This window comes from Squalius cephalus (assembly GCF_949319135.1).
Source record: "Squalius cephalus genome assembly, chromosome: 24".
NCBI classification, from domain to species: Eukaryota; Metazoa; Chordata; class Actinopteri; order Cypriniformes; family Leuciscidae; genus Squalius; species Squalius cephalus.
The window spans coordinates 24933828-24957513 of record NC_137145.1 but is presented as its reverse complement, the minus strand read 5'-3'; the positions used below and the strand labels follow the sequence as shown (position 1 = coordinate 24957513).

The window sequence follows — 23686 nt, the reverse complement described above, 5'->3', positions numbered from 1 at the left end:
CAGACAAAAAGAAGATCTGTTTCAAGGATCAGGATGAAATTCAGTTGCAAGCACAACAAAACACAGTTATAGATAATTAGCACACAAATGGTCAAAAGCAGTCAACAGAAAATATTTAAAACCCAGCAGAGTGCGTTGGGCAGCTCAATTCCCAGGCGGCCTTCAGGAGAACGGGAGGGACACATAATGGGAAAGGCTAGGCTGGGCGACGCGTCTGGCGGGGAGATCGCTGGTGGGCGAGAGATGGGGTGAGAGAAGCCGGTCCTTAAGGAGCAGAAAGCCAGTCAGGGCAGGAGCAGAGGGCAAATGCAGTCTAAACAGCGAGACAGAGAGGAAATAAAAGAAAACAAAACTGGCACTGGAGCCTAGAAACAGGACACTGCACGATGGGCATGGGACACGGGCAACCGCCCAGAGCCGAATCTTGACGGGGTGGCACGGGGTGCCAATTAACCTTAAGTGTTTTAACCTTAATTTTGGGTCAATTAACCTTGTCAGGACACGAAATGGAGCCAGTCAGAGGTGCCATCATTAGGAAGAGCAGGAAGGGGAGCGAGAGAAGTTATAAATCAACACAAACTGAAATTATAGATAAGAAAAACGAGTCTAAGGGGTGGTTCATCCAGGGAGCCATACAAGCTACTGTTAGCGCTATAAGCTGACATGCGACAGCCCTTGAAGCTAATGTTGGCTGGCATACTACTGTTAACCCTCTAGTGCTGATGGGTCACTTTCGACCAAAAACGTAAATGTAACATAAACGTTTTTATTTTATTTTTTTAGCTACTTCATAGGTACAAAACTTGGTAAAGGTTTTGACATTTGCTGTGTGAACGCAAAAAAAAAAAAAAAAAAAAAAAAAATCATGAACATGATTCGAAAAGTTAAATGGTAATAAAAAAAAATAGTCACACTTGTTCAAGGTCAAAAATGACGCATTGGAAATGAATGGGAGATGAATTTCATCTATTGGTAACATTTGGTACTGCGCACAAACAAAATCTTACTGAAAGCTTTTTTTTCTTTTTCTATTTTTTTTTTTTATATACAATATATTTCATATAAAGATTTTAAATGGTATTTTTGTGTATTTTTTCATAATAAATGTAAAAAAATTTTTTTTTTAATTTTCAAGTTCACTTTTTTTTTATTAACTTTTTTTCACATAATAATATGCCAAGTGTCGTCTTTAAAAAGAGACCAAGCTGTCTTGTAAGTCTGTGCTCCAAAGCATTAAAGATTCATGACAGGTCCCTGCTCAAAAAGTGAATAAATGGATTATACCTACTGCATAATATAATTTAATACCATAAAGTCCCCTCAAAATATTAAATAAAAACATGATCAAACTAAAATAGTACAATCATTTCATTGAAAAAAAAAAACAAAAAAAACAAAAAAAAAAACATTGAATGGAAAAAAGAGCTCCAGAGGGTTAAAGGGATAGTTCACCCAAAAATGAAAATAGCCCATGATTTACTTACCCTCAAGTCATCCTAGGTGTATATGACATTCTTCTTTCAATACAATCGGAGTTATATATATAAAAAAATGTCCTGGCTCTTCCCAGCTTCATAATGGAGGTGAATGACACGATATTATTTGAAGTCCATTAAAGTGCATCCATCCATGATAAAAGTAATCCACATGGCTCCAGGGGTTAATAAAGGCCTTCTGAAGTGAAGTGATGCGTTCATGTAACAAAAATATCCATATTTCAAACTTTATCGACTAAAATAACTTGCTTCTGGCAGACGACCGTACGCAAGTCGACTTACACCAAAAGAGTAACACTTGACGATGTATGACGTAGGATGTAGGAGTATCGTGACCTTTGACGCCTGTCACGGTTCAAACAAACAGGACTGGGCAACAAAATCAAGCTCCTCCGACATCTTTCTTTAAAAATTGTAATTTCTAATTCGTGACTGGTGTTTCGTTTTGCTCTATCCTCAGCGCTTCTGCGTTTGTCACTACGTTGTGTGTCAAGGTCAAGGTCTTTTGCTTCACTTCAGAAGACCTTTATTAAACCGTGTGGAGCCGTGTGGAGCACTTTTATCATGGATGGATGCGCTTTTATTGACTTCAAAAAATATCCTGCCATTATAAAGCTTGGAAGAACCAGGACATTTTTTAATATAACTACGATTGTATTTGTCTGAAAGAAGAATGTCATATAGGAGGACTTGAGGGTGAGTAAATCATTGGCTAATTTTCATTTTTGGGTGAACTATCCCTTTAACAGATATTAAAATCTCCAGTTCTCACTAAAGAACAAACAATATACATTTTGTTCCGCATGAGATCATGTGAGGTGCTCCCTCTGGCATGATAATCATAATAATACCTTGTAGTTTGAGATGATTTTCGAAATCTTGAGGTGTGCGTATGTTTGAAATTTGAGAGAAGAAAATCAGTAAAGATTATCCTAATGTTCATGATGCAGCCAGATTTCATAATTTAAAGGATTTAAAAACTCCTGTAGTCTGAGCCCAGCTTATTGGTGGAGCTTGTTGTTGTTTTAGAAGATGGTAATTGGTTTGAAACGTCATGCTGAAGAAATGATTTAAATTTTATTTTTGTAGGGAACTATTACTTTAACATAATGGTAGTTGCAAGTGTACACAAACACAAATTGCAGCCTATAGAAAAGATATGAAGAAAGAAGTAACACGTATATAAATTACTGCAGTGTGTTTTATGATTTTATAGATGAACGTGTTTTGCAGAGATCCAGCATGGTTTAATTGAACGTTTCAAATGCCATCATCTGTAATCATCTTCAACCTCATCTTCCACATGTGCATTCAGTCCAAGGAAAACATTTATCATGAGACCTTATCCACACTCTGTAATAATGCGAAGGGTGGCTTATATTAGATCAGCAGTTCCAAAAGTGGGTCACAGGTCGAAACAGTTCATAAATATTTTACGTTTTGGTGAATTGGTAACTGGCATGAATTTGTACATTCTTACTTATACCATTTTATTCAATTAGCTTGAACCCCACTGACAAGTTTAGGGGTGGACCTTCATGTTTTGTCTTAATCGTACAGAGCACATACGTATTCATATGAAATCAGCACCTTGTAAAATAGTTATGTTTTCTCATGAAATTGAGTTGGTTCCAATAGGAATTGCAGACGGCAGGGGGAAATAATGTTAAATGCTATGCTGCTTTTCTTCAAATTCATTTGCCACTTGATAAAAGTGAGGTTACATCGTGAAATCATGAACAAGACTATGCAAAGTAAAATAAATAGAAAATTTTGGTATTGTGTTGGGTCGCTTGTTGATGTCAAATGTAATACCGTTTGAGAAATGCACCACATTCATTGACGGACATGAACAAAAAGATTGACAAGTTCTACTCATTGTGAAATGGTCACATTTAATGAACAACTTTTCATTTTATATACATCTATAAAAAGAACCCAGATACAGGTTACAAGAATCTAAAGCTAATACATACATTATTAAATAATAAACCTTTTCTCATGTTAAAGATACATATCATAGTTTACAAAATATGATCAAGGAGAATTAAGCAATTATGGTTTGAAAAAAACAAAAACAAAAAAACAAACCACAAACAAATAAACAACAAAAGAAATCTAAGGTTCTAAAATTATATTTTGTTCAATGATAACCAAAAACAAAGTGAAACAATTGTCCTTGAAGAAGGTAGTATTAAACTGTGATACTGACTAGAAAAGTCTGCTAAAAACAGATGGTGAAAGGCAAATAGTCGAAGAATGAAAATATGGTTCCGAACGGTGCTTAATCTTCAGATGGTCTGACACGGCACATTGTTCTTCCTGTTACAAAAGGTGGTCCAGAACAGTCCAAACCAATTTTGTTATTTACAGTTTCAACTTATCTGTGTTCACGGGCCAAAAAAAAAAAAAAAATATATAAAAGAAAAAAAGAGGAAAACAAAAGGAATACAACAGATATCAAATGATGGCCTTCAAAATAAATGTGTTACTCCTCAGTCTTTGAAGCTTGGGAAGATTTTGTACTGCCAGTTCCAATTCCTTACAGACACAGGTTTGGGGAAGCTAGGGATCATGGGGGAAAAAAGAAAAACAGTCCAAGTCTTTGGCATGATGAGTTAGCTGTATGTCGTGGGAATCAATGTTACACAAAATGAGCTTTTTCAGTCCTCGGAAGAGTTTGAAAGATCGAAATGGATGGAAAACTCTTGTATGACAAACAAAGATGAGATGAATGAATTTTGTTTGTGTTGTTCTTGTGCTGCCAGGCAGGTGAGGCTCGTGTCCCCAAATCTTTTGCTCCCCTGGGGTTCGGGTCCTGTGTCTGTGTCTGGTCTGCCATCAGCTGTCATCGCCAGAGATGTTGAAATGCTTTATTGTTCTTTTGTCTTCCTTTTGTAATTGTCAGCATTTATTAATCTTTCTAGGTCTTTTTTCTTTCGTGAGAAAAAGAACTTGAATTAAATTATCAATGCACGATATCTATTAACATGTGCAAAATAGAAATAGAAGACTCCTCATTTTTTTTTCCACAGGAATGAAGCTTACACATCTGAAAACAAAGAAAAGAAAATATATGTTAGATTTGTGCTGAAGTATTTATGGAATTTAATGAATTGTGTAATGCATTTGTTTGGCATTCATTCACTTAAGGGCCAAGATATGAGTGTGTGCGTATATATATATATATATATATACTATAATGTAAGCGAGGATAACAAAATAAAGTAAACTATGACATATTATACCCGAAAATTCCTCCTACAGTGACTACCAGTAAAATTTATAAAAATTTGGGACCAAAAATTATTCAGACACTTTGACCTGACCATGTATTGCTGAAGTGTTTTAATTGCTAATGCGACCTTTTTACACCACAGACTGAACAAAATTAAGAATTGCTTGGTAATTGGTTGACCTAAATTGGTATTATCTAATTGTGTACTTAAATTTAACAGCTGACAGATATTCAACCTAATTCATTTGTGAGACAGTCTAACAGAAGGATGGCCAAAACCAATGAAATATCAACTGATTTGATAACTCTGAGTTATTGTCATATTTTATAACAATTTTCTAAACTATAGCGAATAAACTGATAATGTGAGACATGTTGACGGTGTCTGAATACATTTTGGTTTGACTGTGTGTGTATGTATATAACCCAAAATCAATACAGTGAACTCCTTAACTGAATTTGAAAACATTCCCCAACTGAGCACTTCTATACAGCGGTCAGCCTACTACAGCATAAATTACCGACACAGTATTGCAAATGAGAACAAACAGGGGCCAATGAGAGCAATATCCAAATGGCTCCCACTTCATGCCAGTGGGAAGTTGTAATTGGTGAGCAGCCACCCGTGATGTTGCCTTTAATTTTGTCTTGGCTTATTACAGACTGACCAATTAAATCTTGCTCAGAATGGCTCAGTGTGCAGGTATAAGGCGAAGGTATTTGTGCGTGTGCGTGGCCGTCTCGGGAGGGCGAACACATCCTACCCCTGAGGCGCTATCATACACTTCCTCCTGCCTTCCGGCTCCATGCATGAGCTTGCTTTAATTAGAGATAGACTCGTTATACTGTGTTGCTGAGTTTGAGATAACAGGCATGCTGTAAACATATGGCCCGAGAGCTAATGAATCTCTGGCTTGTTACTCGGCTATCTCCCCCTGCTTTCTGACTCCTGCAGGGGATCGATGAGGTTTATATGGCTGTAAGCATCAGTAAACGGTCCGTCCCTCAGTTTCTCAGGGGTTCTGGGTGGAATGTGCTGGTCTAATGAGCCAATGAGTCTCTAGTCGCGGTCCTGTATTCTAACCCGCTGTCAACAATCTCTAGTTTTTCCCAGATGAAAGAGGGCTGACCACACTGCAATTGTGCCTAAGAATGTTCAATTTCACATAATTACAAAAAGGCCCAATAGTCTTTTGAGTTTGTTTTGAGACTGGAACTCATTCAGTAGTCTGTGTAGAACATTTGACTACAGTCAAATCACGTTCACGTTCTGCAAGGACTGTGGCCATGTGAATGATGTTAAAGCCTGAGTGGACTTAAGACCACAACCTCCAAGACTCAAAACTAGACTAAGACCTAAATCAATACCAGACCCATGAGACCAAGTTCAATACCAGACCCTTTAAGACCCAGAACAAAACCGGACCCCTTAATTACCTACATCACTACCACACTACCAATACCCAGACCAGACCTCCTAAGACCCAGATCAATACCAGAACTGCTAAAGCCGAAAGTATACTTCACGTTCCGGCTCGCAAACTGTCTGATTGACGTAATTTTATCATCAGTACAGTCCATGTACAACAGCGCATGTGCAAGTGATCTGTCCATGCTTATGGTCAAAGGAGTCTACTTTAAAAGGCTTGTGTGCTCAACTGTGTGCGAGATGGGACGAAATGCAGAAAACGAAGTAAACCATCTTAAGATCCAGACCAGACCCCCCTAAACCAATAATGTGACCCAGGCAAATACCATACTGTACCAAGACCCAGATCAATATCAGATCCACTAAGATCCAGACCTTTCAAGGACCGCATCCAGACTCTATTTTAATAAACTGAATCAAAAAATGTGTAAATTTATTGCAGCATTCATTTCTAATATAAAGGGATTTTGGCCCTGTCATATACCCGGCGCAATGCGGCACCAGGTGCGACACAAATGTTTGTCGCTAGTTTCAGCCCGACGCAGTTACCATTTTCACGTCCTGCACCACGTTGTTTAAATAGCAAATGCATTTGAGCCCATATGTGCATCCATGGACTGCTGGTCTGAAAACAAAGTGTGTTCAGGCGCATTGTTGGCGCGTAGCTATTTTGAGGCAACTGAAATAGACTGCGCCATTGACCAAATGAAACCTGGTCTAAAGTCAAAGTTTTTGTTAAAGAGCGCGTTAATAATGTGGGTCCAGAACATGCGTACATTTTGTCCCGTAGATGGTCTGCTTGTGCGCTTTAACCTTGCGCACGAGCAGATCCGTTTCCTCGCTAGAGAAGCGTTCAGTTTTTTTCATTTATTGCACGTTACGCCCAAAACACACCCATTACTCATTAAGAGAATAGGGACCATGCGCCGGGCGCACCAAACATTTTTCCCCTCGTTAAACTAGCAAAAGTGGATTCGGACACAACCTAAGTGCGCTTGAACCGTGTGCTTTAGACCATGCGCTTAGATCGCTAAAAAAGGGCCCTTAGTAAAGTGGTTGAATAGGCATTCTTCTGAATTCTCTGTAATGGTGAAGATACAGCACCAGCTAGTGGTGAAGTTAAGTATCACTATTAGTACCTTGGAAATAGACTGTGGTACTGTTTGAGATCAAGCATTGTTCAGCCAATTTTCGCGGGTGAAATCTTGTCATTTCAAATGGAATCCATGCAATGGGGAATTTCACATGAGGGCAAACGATTTCCCCACACAGAATTCGCTAGCGGTTCAAGTTGGTCACATGGATTCGTCATGTTGACCAACAGAAAGCTGCTTGGTTTAAAAGTGACTTCTGTGTGAGCTGTGCTTCATGTATAACTACACTATTGACAATGGACCCTTTTGCCTGCAACATTTTGTGAGCGCACCTTAAGACTAATTTTAACATTTTTCATTTTGGACACTGACTGATCAGACCTAGACCAAGGTTGTTTATTTTATTTTATGTGGTCTATAGAGGTCTCAAGACCATGACCACAAAAACTCCAACAATGAGGCGAACATAACACAACTGTAGTTACTCACGGAGTTACAATATCTCTTTAATAAACTATGTGCATTGGCTTCAACTAATAGTTAGTTATTGGTGTCTCAAGTGTATTGTCATTATGTATCGTACATTATTAGGAAAAGTGTAGTCCATCTGCATAAATGAAGTGGTACTGTAAGCCTCTTATGATTTATAAATGCTTGCACATTATGTTCGCACATTGCTCATTGTTAATACCTCAGGCATTGTTCAATTGTTTCATTGAAAGCTTGTGATCCTTTCTTACATTAGAACAGGGAATGAGATGTTCATTCTGGAAATAGCATTGCAATGATGTCACATACCACATGATGGACAGCAGGACGCAGGCCAGGAGCAGGTGGGTTGACCAGAGAAGGGTGGAGCAGGCCGCTGTGGGTTTACCCACTCGCGGTGCGGCCGAAGGCGGACCAGGGGTGGTTTCTGCCAGGGAAGAACAAAATGGTCACTTATTTAACAGGAAAGGGTTTGTATGTCCTTGGTTCAAGCACTATATACTGCATGGATGAATGACTATCTATTCATTTCTTCAAAAATACAGTAAAAATGAAATTCATACATACAATGACTTGAATACAATTAGCATGTTTTAAATATACTATTATATGTATTATTTTTTTTTTAAGTTTTTTTTGGATTTAAAAAGAAGTCATGTGGTGTGAACAACAACAGCACCCTGCAGACCCTCATACTATGTGTCAAGGTCAAAAGTGCTGCATTGCCAAGAAAGAGCAAGAAGACACGAAAGGGAACTCAATTTGTTTCTCGCACGCTGTATGGGACATGCCCAGAAATCAGCGTCTCAGACAGCGCACAAATAGCGAATTGAGCTCTCTTTCACATCTTCTTGAGCTTGAAAAGATATATTCAAACAAAATTATGTCAAAATGCCTGTCTTGACATGTGCCCTTATAAACATTGTCAGTTATGTCTTAGGTTAACTTAAACAGCTGAGAAAGAAAACACATGTGTATCAGTATATTGGATCTGTGCATTAGCTCTTAAAGTGAGGAGCAGGAATATTAGGCTGCTGTCACTTTAAGAGCTAATGCACATATCCAATACTGATACACACACGTTTTCTGTGTTTTTAATTTGATTCGAACCACAAAAGACAAAGAAAAATCACTCACTGCTCTTGACTGAATAACCTTTGTAAATTTCTTTTAAGGATTAAAATGGCTATTAAAAAATATTTATGGCCGGTAAATTTTCTTAAGTCACTGGTCATTGGCAGGTGTGGCCAAAAGGTTAGCTTTATGCTGAAAGGAAATAATGTTATTAAGCTAAACCACTTTTGCTTGATGATGTATCGACATTATATGTAAAAAAAAAAAAATCTATATAGAAAAATATCTATATATATAGATAGATATTGGAAACCATGGAGGAAAACTCATTTGAAACTCCAAACTGTGACTTGTCACTTTACATATCAGTTAGGCAGTCTCTTCCTGTTGTATTGGACGGGTCCTGGCCCAATAACTGGACCAGATTTTGAACCAAGAGTCAAAAGCCTGGTAACATAAGACATTCAACTTAATAAAATAAACTTTTTAATTGTAACTCACAATACAATAGTGTTAGAACAATATGTTCAGTTAACTAAACATCTGCTCCACTACCGTTTGAACGTATTCATGTTGTGCAATTGTGAATGTCACAAGTGTAAGTAGATATTAGTTATTGTTTCAATATAGCTTGTTTATTGTATTATTTGTGCAGTGTGACGATGTGTGAAATGACTCCCTAGAAAACATCTCAGATAAAGTAGAAAGACCTGTCTCGCACAATGACTCTCATCTCAAATTAAGCAAATAAAATGCTGAACTAAAATGAGGCAATTGATGAATTATTACAAGGACGTTCTCCTGTTTTACCCAGGAGAAAAGAAAGAAAGCTTTTAGAGAGAGAGTTTTGACACACGGCTCGCACAACTAGCATGCATTTCTGCTGACTTCTTGATTCCTTCCTCCGTTCCAAGAACAGTTTATAGAAACTCAATGCCGTCTGCTGGATCAAACCGAGCAGGGCAGCCGTCATTAGATATTACTTCTAATAACAGTCATAAAGTTGTCAGTGCTATTTATAAAACAAAATGTGCTTAGACTATCACAAGGGTCTTCAAGACAAGATTCTCTTTGTCCGTCCCAAAATGGCTGTTGTACCAGTATTCGTAAATCCTAAACGTGGAAAAACTAAAACTGGGGCACAGTTAGTGACACTACTTTTGATAACAGACCATACGATTAAACTCCTTGCTTACTAAGGGCTGTCACGATCATTTTTTGGCCAATGATACAAGTGTAGGGAGGTAGCAGTGGCGGAGCCAGAGGGGGGTCCGGGGTGGCACTGGAAACCCCTGACATGCGATTGGCCACCCCAACATTTATTTGCTACTGGCAGTTTTTTTAAAGTTGTATTTTTTGTGAAAGTTAAAAAAGTTTTGTAAAAGTTAAAAAATTTGTAAAAAATTACGTTCGCCGGCAGCGCGCGCAGTTTTCAAACGGACGAGCAGAGGACGAGAGATGGTTGCAAGATACTTCAACTTCACCGAAGAATAAGAAAACATCACATTTGAAGTAGCCTACGTTTTTAAGGTTTAGCATCAGGGTTGTTTGCTCCGAATACATTAATACACGCATATACAGTACCATGCCGTGTGTACGTTACAGTAGGCTATATAAATGTTCTAGCTAATGTGGGGATAGGCCACAGCTGTCAGTGTTCAGCGAGTTAACATTTGGAAGTTTGAAATCGATTAGGTAGCTCAGTTCAGAATAGGGCTAGCAATGAGATTGGTAACTTGACTGGTAACTTAGTTGATTTAATGTATAGTTATGAATGTAATTTAAATTACTTTCTCCCTGCCATTGACGAGTTTACGGTAGGGCGCTATTACGCATCTCCTGAATGAGTAGGCTAACGTTACCTCCAGATCAAAACGCAGGCAAAGAAGAGCAGAAACAAGCGATATCATAATGCGATCACTATAGGACTGTGAAGCTTTATGGGTGTAGAGTGCTGATGGACTCGATCTACTGTGTTTTGATCATCATTCTAAATCTGATCTAGATGTAGTCTTTGATAAAAATGCGATTTTTTCAGCTTTTTGCTCATGTTGCTTTAAACTTGCCAACATTCAAGTGTTGATAAAAAAGGATGCACAAAGTTTTTGTTGTTGTTTAAAAGCACAGGGTCTGTTCTTTCTTTTGATATGTTCAGATATTCATACAACAAAATATTCTGGGGTGCCATGAAATTGTGAAAATTACCAAAAACGCTAATGGTGGCTGACAATTTTTTTTTTTTTTTTTTTTTTTTTTTATGCTGGCGAGAAAGAGTTAAGATAAAAATGTTGGTAATTGGATGATGATTAGAATATGAATATGATTGCAATCGTATTTTCAATCTGTCATATTTTTGAACAGGGTCAATTAAACATGAAAAGAAAGGGAGAGATATCAGAGTTATTTTTATAGAAGCACAAACAGACAGATCAGGTGCAAACAGACTCCAGCCCCTGCATCACCACTGGCTAGTCAGTGTGGTCAGACTTCAGGACCAGGAACAGCTCAGAGCATCTACCAGACACAGGCAGTCAATCACATACCAAATTCAGGAATTTAAGTTGAGATGATTTTGTCAGATTAAAAGGATAGTTCACCCAAAAATGAACACACACAAAAAAAATATTAATTAAATTATTATAAAGAAAGAATTATGTTGTATTAAATCTTCTTAGGATAAGATTTTATATTGATGGGCACTAAAATTGTTTACATTTTTCAAGTACATGTCTGCTTGATGCCTGCTATATCTAATTTAAAAAAAAAAAAGTTTTTTGTAAATAAACGCAGCAGTTCATAACAGACACATGCTACTGTATCTTATCTCCTTGGTGCTTCAGCTTTGTTTTCTGCAAATATTTTGGATGTTCAACACTTATAGACACAAACAGAGTGACCCAAATTCCTTCCACAAGCTTTACCACTGTGTGTGTGTGTGTGTGTGTGTGTACCCCCGAAAGTAGCAGTGGCCACCCCCTGGCCACCCCATGTATAAAACTCTAGTTCTGCCACTGGGAGGTAGTGAGAGAGTTTGAAACAATAAGGCCCCGATCACACCTAACACGTTTTTTTTTTTTTTTTTTTTTTTTTTGCAGTGAGAGGCGCCTTTTTTCAATTGTTTTCCTATGGCAGTGAGCGTTCTGCAAGCTGTTTATGCACCCCAGCGATCGGGGCCGATTGGCAGTGCTGTGTGCCTCGCATTTTCAACCTGAAAAACGCGTTAGGTGTGATCGGGGCCTAACTGTTCAAAAGTGTACTAAAATACTTTATGCTGATAAGGATTTCCCGCCTGCTGACTAAGATGTTTAACACTCTGCCTTTTTTATGTAAAATGTCAAACTAACTTTTTTTTTGGGTGTGGGTAGTGTCTTTCTTTCCTTGGTCATCTCCTTTGACATGGTTTTGTGCGGCAGTAGTAGCTACACACTGTGTCATTGTCTTTTGTCCATTTCAAAACTCTCTCATGGCAATTTGTGACTATTTTACATTTTGGAAAATTGGTGGCTAATTTATATGTGATGCAATCTGGGAAAACCCACCACATGGTGAAATTTTACCTATTACAGGTTTTGATATCATATGGAAGCTGGTATCAAGCCCTTTCCAAATCTGTTTTTATTTTTATCATAGCTTGTTGGTAGCAAAAGTTATGTTTATCTGAAGTCGGCTGATCGCTATGATTTTCTGGAACGGAATTTTGAGAAAAACAGGTTTAATTAACTGTCACCGTCGAGACGCTTCTTGTCCATCTCGCGATTGTTATAAAACTGCGCGACGTTATAGTTTAAACAGGATTGGTGCGAAATGCGCACTATACACATTCACTGTACATGTATGTGGTTTATTTTAAAGGTAAACTATCTTTGTAGTGTTAAGAGACGGACAGGTGTATGGGATATACGCCGATTGTTTTTTTTTTTTTCACCTCTGCCGGGCGTTAGAGAAAATGGTCGCAGAGAATGCATTAGAGAAAGAGAGTATTTTCAGCTTGACACTATAAATCGCTGTTTTTCTGCACTAAACAAGGGAATTTTGCCAAGATATTTTCAGAGATAAGAGAAAAGATGTTATAGAATAATAATTTAATGAAAAAAAAAAAAAAAATTGACAAAAAAAACTGACATTCAAACTATTTTGGAATTTACTGAAAACAGCCCAGCGCGACATACGATGGGTTTTCCCAGATCGCATCACATATAGTTTTTCTAATGATTGAACATTTTTGTACGATTCACATCATACAGATCATATACAACATTTCCACCTCGTTACATAATTACATTTTCCTGTAAGATCAGGTTGTCCATTTTATGACAGGTGGCGACCAGTTTTAAGGTGCAATACCGCCATCTACTGTGTTGGAGAGTCAACAAATTGGCGCAGGATTATTTTTTAAATCATATATGTCGTATCAGTGGTGGGCGAAGTACACAAATCAAGTATTTGAGTAAAGGTACAGATAACATAATGGAGTAAAAATTGCCCACCACTCTGTAGCATTAACATATCATGAATATTTCATTCCTTAAATACAACAGTTATCTTCAATACGGTATATTGCGACACCTCTAATGTGAACGATGGGATAGTGGTAGAATTCGTGAAATACATTGTCCAGTTAAAAACCTGAGCATTCATAGCTCAACTGGGGAGACATTACTGACAAACAAACTTGTGGTTATTACGATGAGGTGGTATTCCAAATCCATTTACTAATATCATTTCACGGTAAAACATAATTTTCAGTGATAAAAAAAAAGAGGAAGTCATGATTAAATCCATCAGGAAAGATTGGATGGTCAAAAGTGAGTCCAAGCAGAATCCAGACCTTTAAAGTGGATTATAAAGGACAACTCCCAGTTTTTTAAAAGCTTTTTGACTGAGATATGGAGGCTAAAGGCCAAGTTACAAAGAGAATATCAATGTATCCCATTTTGTTTTCTTTTGGATAACTTTTGGCATTTGAGGTAGGGTTGATTTTTAATTCATACTGAACAGACATATGTGTCTCTCAAGGGGTTTTGCTGGTGTCCGATTAAATATGGCATCTACTTTAGAATTTTCATTCATAAACTTAACAGAACCTGATGTTAATTCATCATTAACCTCAGAGTGCATCAACTATTCATTTGTTGTTAAACCTCTCTGACAACAGAGGGCAGCGTGACTGTGAGATGCAGGGCTATAGACACTGTCTTCCCCATTATCAGTCACTATTATTATTTTTTTATGAGAGAACAGAGATCACGGAGGCAGACAAAACTGTCATTACGGTGAATAGGAGAGTAGGCATACGGGTGACAGCTCATGCATACCTGGGATAACGTCGCTCTCAGTGGTGGAGGTTATGGGTTTGGGTTCCTCCATCCAGGGGGTGGCGTGAACCGCCACGCTCCAGTCGCTCCAAGTGCCGATCTCCATGTCCTTCGCCGCCAGTTGGATGATGTACTCTTTCCCCGCGTAAGCATCGGTAATGGTGTGGGAGGTGCTGTCGGAGAGCTCCACCTGTCAATCAATAACAAGAGAGCCAATCAGGGATATGGAACTTGTGGGAATGATGCGTGCTGTTGAGATGATTACAAATGAGATGTATGTGATGAAGAATGTTGAGGTGTTCGTAGTGAAAGAGATTGGGTGGGTGAGGGGCCTTCCTGTTTGTGTGGTGCAGTGAACTTCCACACACATGAGGACCACCTGTAGACTCTTTGGTGTCTGGGGGTAATGAGGTTGAGAAGGTCACTTGACCACAACAGAGGAGGGGGCGCAAAGAGACTGGGAAGTCCCGTGCATGTCTTTGAGGAGAGGGGGAATTTGACTAATGCACTGCAGCTGAGGCCTGTGGAGGGAGATGAGTGATGGCAGAGACGGCCCAGCGCCTGTGACTCATCCCGCGCATCCATCACTGGCCTGTCCTGCACTGCCGAAGCTCCAGTCTGGAACTCGAAAGCATGTGCAGTTGCTCAATCTGTGCTTTTCTCGCTCTATTTCTGTCATACAGCAGGACTAGGGGAAATTCACTATCAATTCACGAGTTGGAATTTGAATTAAATTGACCTTGACCCACAAGCTGTTGAATTGGAATAACAGGAATATTTAATATAGTCACATAACAGAAAGGATGATGTATACTGATGCACATTTTCTCAATTAATAACACAATGTTTGAATGTAAAACGGTTAGTTCCAGTCCTTGATTCTGATTTATTCACAATAAAACACGGCTATGACCGCGTCACCAAACGGTTAGCAACGTAAACACATGTTCTCATTGATATTTTTCATTGAAGCTTATAGAGTAGAGTATTGTGAGAGATCGAGTGAGCAAGTGTACCTGCATTTACAGTAGATATAGCATTTTCCTTCAGGTCAGTCCTATATTCGTAATAAAAATCAGTTTGAATGTCCGCTGCAATATCTTGACCTTTTAACAGGGTTTTCCCGTGGCCTGACACGCTAATCATTTGTCAGTTGCGTCTTGCTTCTCTGTGTTCACAACAAGTTCAGTCCTTTCAATATAAAAAGTCCAATCAACGCCCTTCAGCCGTGACTTATTCACGATACAGCACAGCCTCTCGTACCTTATTGCTTACTTATATAATTATAAAGCAGCATTTTACAAATGCGTATTGAGTTATTTAAAATACCATCTGCAGCAGTTTGCTACCTTCATTTAAAATCAAATCAAATTCAGGAATTCAATTAAAATGTAACAGGCATTCTCAGTTCAATTCTGACTGGTGCCCAGACCTCTCACACTCATGCTTGGTAGAAATGAAACAGTGGGACAGAAGAATTACTTTGCCCACAAAGCAAGATCCTACTGCAGTAAAGTGCAGAGCATATTTTCTGAAGAATTTACTATTACTTCATTGCCTCCCAGGTCTCCTAAGTGTACAACACAGAGAAAGGGTGAGCAGGAAAATTGGAGTGTGTTTGCTTCGAGAGTCAGAGAATATCTCATCTGCACCTGAGCTGCTCAGAACAAAGACCAAAAGAGCTTTTTTTCTTCACTGAATTTCCACTAGCACCGTCTGCAATTCTTTCCATCTAGTGTGCGCAGACAAACACAGCCTGTGTGGCTGTTAGTCTCTGCATTTACATTTTAATTGAACTTTATCTTTCATAATTGGAAAAGAGAGCATTGCTCATTTCCCCAGTGCTCCTCAAAACCCACAAAACAAAAGCTGCATCCTTTTAATTTCAGACTAAACCACGTTCTCTGCGCTTTCCCACAAAGTGGCCACTGAGCACCTGGGCTGTCAAGCGTTTGATTCGATTATTATCAAACTGCAGCATTTTGTCCATCTATTGTCCTATATTTATATATATTTATATATTGCCCTTGAATTGCAAATGTGTGCTTTTCATTACCAAAATTCCCATTCACCTCAACAGCCGTTTTCCACCATCGGGCCAAACAGTTCTCGCGGCTTAACCGTTCCATTTCGTGCTGATCCGGCCCAGCCGGGACGGATATGGTTCAGTTTTCCACTGTGGGGCTGATAACGGAGCTCTTTGGAATGTAATACAAATGTGGCAGTCGTTGCCTTGTTAACACAAGAGTTTACATATTGTATGAAATGTAAATAGTGACTGCATTATGGAGGATGATCAGGTATTTCTATTACTAACTTGTGTTTGTGATGTGATGTTTCCATCGCTCAAATGAGTGACGACGGCGCTACACATTCGACCAGTATGGTTCAGCACGGTTAGCCTGCCGTGTTGAGAACTCCCGGCCAAGAAGGGTTTGTAATCGTGCCTTGTTGAACCAAACTCTAGTGAATAATAACGGGAACCGTTAACGTTTTGGTCCGATGGTGGAAAAGTGGCTAACGACAATTTCTCAGCTGTCATGGCTACTTTTTAAATGGGCGCCATTGGAGAAATAATGGTGTAGTTATGGCTTCTACCAATTAAACCCTCAACCAATGTTTCAACAATGGCAGACGGAGAGTGTCTGGGAAATGTGTCAGGAAACAATTATTTTTTTGCAATTTAGTTTGGTCAATTACATACATCAGCTGATTTGATTTGCAAGGCTGCTTTAAAACAATAGATTTAGCCATTCAAAGAAAGGTCAATGCATATTTAATGTTTGATTCCACCTGTAATTCTGTTACACAAACCATTTCACAATTGCTGCCATTTTGCTGCCAAGCTGTCAACTCCTGAAATGGTAGCAGGAGTCAAAATGTCCTTTGTAACCCCTGTACTTTTAAGACACTAGGCTATAAATCCACAAATAAAACACTACCATCGGTTACAAATAACAATTCATGGACATTCCTGCCTAAAATCAAACTTTAAAGGCTAAAAAAATGATCAACAGATTCCTGTTTGTCTTTTTCTCTCAGAGAGAGAGAGAGAGAGAGAGAGAGAGAGAGAGAGAGAGAGAGAGAGAGAGAGAGAGAGAGAGAGAGAGAGAGAGAGAGAGAGAGAGAGAGAGAGAGAGAGACAGGAAGATGGATATAAAGAGTAGTCTGAGACATAATATTAGAGAGAGATATTTATATAGCCGTATCATTATGTATCAAATACGCTCTGACCCTCATACATGGCTACGCCTCGACAATCCCAGACGCCTCACTGTATTCTGGGCCTCGATCAGTGCGGCCAAAGCTCATAAATGAGATTAGGTGTAAGTTGTGTCATTGGAACAACGAGAAGAGGATTTCTCTCTTACATTGTGTATTGCAATCAGTGAATCAGTGAAACAATGAAACAGCTGCACACTGGGTATATATGAGACAAGATACAAGATATATTCCCATGTAAATCTGAGCTTTTGTCCCAACCAGCCTATTGGTTTCTAAATTTATTTGGTCCAAAATCCACATGTAACTGTATATTAAACATTTAAGTCAAATGTTGACATCAAAATTGATGCTATTTACTTTCATAATACCATGTTCCAGGTCTTGAATTAGTTATTGGTACATGTTAATCCAAAGACAAACACCTGTACACTAATTTCCAATGAAATAAAAAATGAAATCCTCCCCTACAACCTACATTGGTTGTGAACTCCATTTCATGTTGACTTTAACACATTCACATTGGCTGTGATTTCTGTGTAGGCTTTTTGCTTCTAGTTGTTATTGGTAACTGAAATCAAAAACAATTAAAAATAGTTTCTGATAATTAAAATAAGATAAAATATAAATATTAGATGAACACCTTAAACGTAAAAGAAAAGCACAAATGCTGCTTTGAAATAAATACATTTGAGTACTAAAATTACTAAACCTAAAACTGTAATAAAAATAAATTAAGCTATATAGAATATCCCCCCAATTTTTATTATTATAAAATAATAATAATAATAATAACAATAATACAAATTACAAAAAGCACATAACAAAATTACTCAAACTTAAACCAAAATCAAAATGAAAACTGAAAAATAAAAAGCTAATTCCAAATATTAATAAATACTACAGTATAAATATTAATAATACTAGACTTATTAGACATATTGTGTATTGTATAACACACAAAATGTGGTGTGGTCATGTGTTTTAATGCATGTAATTACTATGGATTACAAATGTGGTTACAATTATATAGTAGAACTCAGAACTGATTATAATGCTTAAAAATGCAATTATAACATTTATATTTAAAGGCTTCATAAAAACTGTTACTGTTTAGAATAATCATAATTACTTACATATGTAGGATATTATAGATACTTATTAAATAAATATTAGAAAATTGGGATATTAATATGAGCTACAGTCCAATAAACATGAAAAAAATCACTACATGATTACTATTCAGCATATTTTGAACCCCACTGCAACTACGCTGACATCTTTTGGTATAAAGCACTCATAAGCAATTCCAACTAAGATATAGAAAATAACTGAAGATTTCTGACTTGCATGTTAGGCAACTGAGCAGCAAATGGATCTGCCAGACTCCCAGCAGTCACTGTTGGCTGATTACTGCCACCATGCTGAGATATACTCTGCCCACTTCCCTTCATTCGTGCCTCCAGCCCAGCTGTGCTTAAAGCTGACGGTAGTGGAGTGCGGCGCTCCCCACCTGATGCCGGCTTGACCAAACACCAAAGGCTGTAAACAGCTTCTGTTGATGCTATATCAGAGGAAGCGTACAAGGCCAAACAGGTGCAAGTACCATTTTGGACAGATTTCTTTCAAAAGTGTTAGTAGTTGTTTACAGTGTTCAGGATGGGAACTTGGCCCTTCTTGTATCTCTCATTCTTTTAAAATCCCTTGTTTGCCATCATTTTGTCAGATATTTCAGACTCTTCCGTTATTGAAATTTTAAACCTTGACATTGCAGAACCTTTGAGACTGAAACTGGAAGCTGCATTCACAAGTATTTAGGGTTATACTTTATTTTAAGGTGTCATTGTTACAGTGTAATTATATATTTAAGTACTATTAATCAACTACATGTATAGGGTTAGGTTAGGATTAGGGTTTGGTTTAGGGTTAGTTGCATGTAATTATGCATATTTTACTGTTATTACTATGGTAAGTACATGCAACATATGTAACAAGTACACTGTAAAATAAAGCGTTACCGTATTTAGTATGGTCTAGCCTACACTGCAACTGATGGTCTTTTTAATGACTTGAAAATGGTCTGACCTTAAATAATGCATACAGGAAAAGATTTTAATAATTTGCTAAAACTTTACAATAAGATCCCCATTAGCTAACATTAGTTAATGCATTAACCTACAATGAGGAATACATTTGTCATATAATGTTAGTTAATAATTCCATTACAAAGGTCCATTACATAATAATAACAAATGCAACTTTTGATTTTAATAATGTATTAGTAAATGTTGAAATTAACATTAAGATGCTTTAGAAGTGTATGTCATTGTTAGTTCATGTTAATGTGAAAATGAATAGTTCATTTCAAAATTAAAATGTTGTCATCATTTACTCACCCTCAAGTTGTTTCAAACCTGTATGAATTTCTTTCTTATGCTGAACACAAAAGAAGATATTTTGAAGAATATAGGTAACCAGACAGTTGATGGACCCCATTGACTTCCATAGTAGGAAAAACAATACTATGGAAGTCAATGGAGTTAATCAACTGTTTAGTTATCCATATTCTTCAAAATATCCTCTTTCAGCAGAAGAAAGAAACTCATGACAGAAGTTTCATTTTGAAGTGAACTATTCCTTTAAATAATGTTAAAAACAGAACCTTAGTGCTACCAATAATTTTAATAATAAATATCGGATGTCTGTGGCCCAGTCAAAAGGTTCATACAGCACCAGGTTTAACTATTTAAAGTCTACAAGTGGCCTTTTTGACGTGATTGGAGTGTTGACAAGTTCTCACTCACCAAAATATGCTCTCAGATATGCTATTCCTCCACAGCACCAGATTAAAAAAAAAACAAACAAAAAAAACATTACACTTCCATTTCCTGAGCCAAAACCGAGTGTGGAGCGACTCATTACGGCACTTTAATTCAGCGTTTTATCTTCAAAGGCTCCAGTCTTGAAAAGGAAATGTGTGGCTGTATCTGGACACTTGAGCATTACATTTGAAGGACTAATTTCATTAGCACTTACAACTTCCCTCATTTTGTCAGATACAACCCTCTCTTTTTCTTGATGTGTCCATTGACATCCCTACAGGAAGTCTAGAGGAAGAGGAAGCGTTCAAACTTAGTATCACAGATCATTGACGACTAATTCCAGCTAACGGCTTCCAGATCCAATGCCCATCTTCTCCAAACGGCGGCTCACATCACTGAGAGTGTCAACAAACAGTGCTAATTCTCAAAGTAACTGATTTAGAAATTGTGGTTCGCTAAGTATGTGCATTAACCTGAATTGCTTTTAATGATGGTTTGGAATGCACACTGAGGGAAGTGTTTGTGCCGTTCCAAGAATACATGCAGATTTTGGAGGAACAGATGGGAATAAACTAGCCAACCGATTAAAGTCATTCCATTCCGTTTTTTTTGTTTTGTTTTTTGTTTAACTGAATGCAAATACTGCCGTGTTCTATAGGATGTAATCCATAAACAAAGAATTAGGGAATGGCAAGCGAAATGCCAAAATAACAGTTAAAGACTAGCTCAATAAAAGGAGTGCTAATGTGGTCCAATTCAGTTTAATCCCTGAGTAAACACAAGCTTCCCTTAGGGGGTCGAAGTCCACGGTTCCAAGTCGCCAAATTCACGCAAAGTACCAACGCAGTGTCCCATTTGTCTTTTGCTATTCATGCAACATGAGCACTTATGAAATATGCACGAGATCTGAACAGCATCTCAATAAATAAATAATTGATATTATCCCCTGAATGGACAGAACAAGAGAGACAAAAAAAAAAAAAAAAAAAAACAACAACAACAATGACTTTGTTTAATAGATTCTAATGTCTATTTACTTTGTGTCTGGTTTCATGGTTTCATTATCCAGCAGTACTATTTTTTTTCATGTTTTTTCATCTTTTAGGATTTTCATTATAAGCTCAAAGTCATTTTATCTGAATATAAATGAATGCATTACTTTTTTTTTTTTTTTTACGGACATTTTATAATCTGTTTGCGTATCTGTGCACACAGTTTTCACAGTGGTGCCATAGGAGAACCATTTTTGGTTCCCCAAATAATCTTTCAGTGAACATTTCTCAAAAATAACCCTTTTTTTGTGTGAAGATTATTTTCATGATCTAAAGAAAATGTTTTCCACTATCAAGAACCTTTTGTGCAATGGAAATGTTCTATTGGTGTAGCTATATGGCATAGCTTAAAGAAAAGATTGAAGGGTTTATTAAAAATCATATTTCAGTATTATTCACTAATTGCAAAAGTAATTAATGAATTTTCATGAATCATTATTTGCGCAAAATTCAATCTGTGGAACATAAAATAAGATATTTTGAAAAAAAAAACAATCAGGTTTGGAAGCAAATGATGACAAAATTCAAATTAACTTAGTTAATATTGATATTTTAACTATGTTATTTTTTTATATTGACTTATCTGTTGAATATAAAATAAGATATTTTGAAAATTTTCTCAGGTTTGGAAGCAAATGATGACAGAATTTTCATTTTGTGGGAAACTATCCCTATAAATGAACAGTGTTGTAACAGTTCCCGATATTTTGTTACTCCTCAAGCCTCGATATAATGCTTGATAATTCTCCAAGTATAACATCATCTCTTGATCTATTAATTGCATGTGATTGCTTTCAAGTTTCCTCTGGCATTGAAAGCTACACAATAGCACCTTCTTCATCTGTTGAGCTATATCAGCGGGGACATTATAAATTCATCCCATTTCTAAAAGGTGCTCAAAGGAGCAGCGCTCAGATCTTCCGCTCATTGTGTATTATCTACAGTATTTTCATCTTAGCATCAAAGATGGCTGTCGAAAACAGCTTAGCCTATACAGTGAGCAGAGGAGAGGCCCGGAGGAATGGGAGATTTGAACATTCTTGAGAGATTACATAAGGGAGGGCATGGTGACCCCTTTCTCCCTTCAGAATCCTGTCACCCTGTCCTGACTTAAGGCTTTTGGTATGGAAATCATGGCTTTAAGGGATGTGGATTCTTTCATTGGGGCCTGAAATTCTTGGGCTTTTTACTTGCCGTTGTGTATCCAAGGACAATTCAATATGAGTATCCTAGTGGAAAAAAGGCAACTTTTACAAATGTTTTTTTTTAAATCTTTGAGATCAATAGTTCTAAACTGGTGGGACGAAACCCAAAAAAATGGGTCACAGATCTGTTCTGATAGGGTCAGACCAGACGGGGGAAAAAAAATGCTAAAGATACAAATAAAAGGAAACTAATGATAAATCATAGGTAAAAAGGAAGAGGAAACCGATGGGAGCCTGTTTTTACCTCAGAGTAGAACATTAAAAGGTAAGGTAAATTCTGTGTAAAGTTTAAAAGAACATGATAATGAAAATGAAATGAAAAGAACATTGATGATAATAGAACCATAAAACACATTATAAATTCACAAAAGTAATACATTTTAATCTTGCGCTGCTAATCTTTAGTATCCATACGAGAACAGACCAAAATTCCAGCCTTTATTCAGCGATCTTCATCTCAACAGCGACCGAAAACGTCAAATTGTCAAACCCTGTGTCTCGATATGAAATAAAAAAATAGACGCATACGACACGTTACGGCAGGGATCTAAAATGTATCTATAAAATGGCAAAGATGCAACTATACAAACATCTATTTGATATAAAAGATTCATAATTATTTCACGTTTCCTTAGCTGTAAATATGTAATAATGTTCACGCTTTAAATGTTGTCAATACCTCCAAATTGTACATTTCAGCATCTATCCAAACGTACAAAAATGTAGCTAACGTTTTGTACCAGTAAATGTTATGTACTAATACCTCGTATAAAGAATGAGACCAGACTGGATATAAAGTTTCAAATGCCATTGAAATGTTTTTTTTTTTTTTGTTTTTTTTTTTAACTCTAAGGTATAAATGGGTTTTCATAGAATATGCTTCCCATGTCTTTTGTTGTTCTTAGAAACCAAGATGGTCAATACGAAGTGCATGTCATGTTAATAATTGTGCACAATTATGGGTTGCCACTTGAATTCCATGAAAAAAACCTGAAACAAAACCACTTGAGAGCCACTTCTTTAGACAAACACAAGTCACATACACATGCAAGGGACCATTAGCATACTTAAGGCTACAGTAGATAAGGAAACTCTCATTTGAGTGTATAGCGCCGTCTACTCCTCCTCGCCCTCCCGTCAGGGGATATAAATACGGCAGGCAGCCCAGTTGGAGAGCGTGTCTACTGTTGTGGAGAGAAAAAGCAATTACGTGCCACTTCCAAAATTCACGTTTGACTTTCTACTGACGG

At 37.4% G+C, this 23686-nt stretch overlaps 1 protein-coding gene across 1 annotated transcript in view; it reads right to left on the bottom strand.

The window, feature by feature from the left end:
* Positions 1 to 4005: 4005 nt before the first annotated feature.
* cntfr (ciliary neurotrophic factor receptor) overlaps positions 4006 to 23686 on the bottom strand; it is a 187634-nt gene continuing 167953 nt past the window's right edge. Inside the window, exons 7-9 of the mRNA XM_079862002.1 lie at positions 14136 to 14325; positions 8056 to 8173; positions 4006 to 4548 (exon numbers count right to left, since the gene is read on the bottom strand). Coding sequence (XP_079718128.1) covers position 4548; positions 8056 to 8173; positions 14136 to 14325 — 309 coding nt within the window. The 3' untranslated portion in view covers positions 4006 to 4547. The remainder of the gene's footprint in view (positions 4549 to 8055; positions 8174 to 14135; positions 14326 to 23686) is intronic.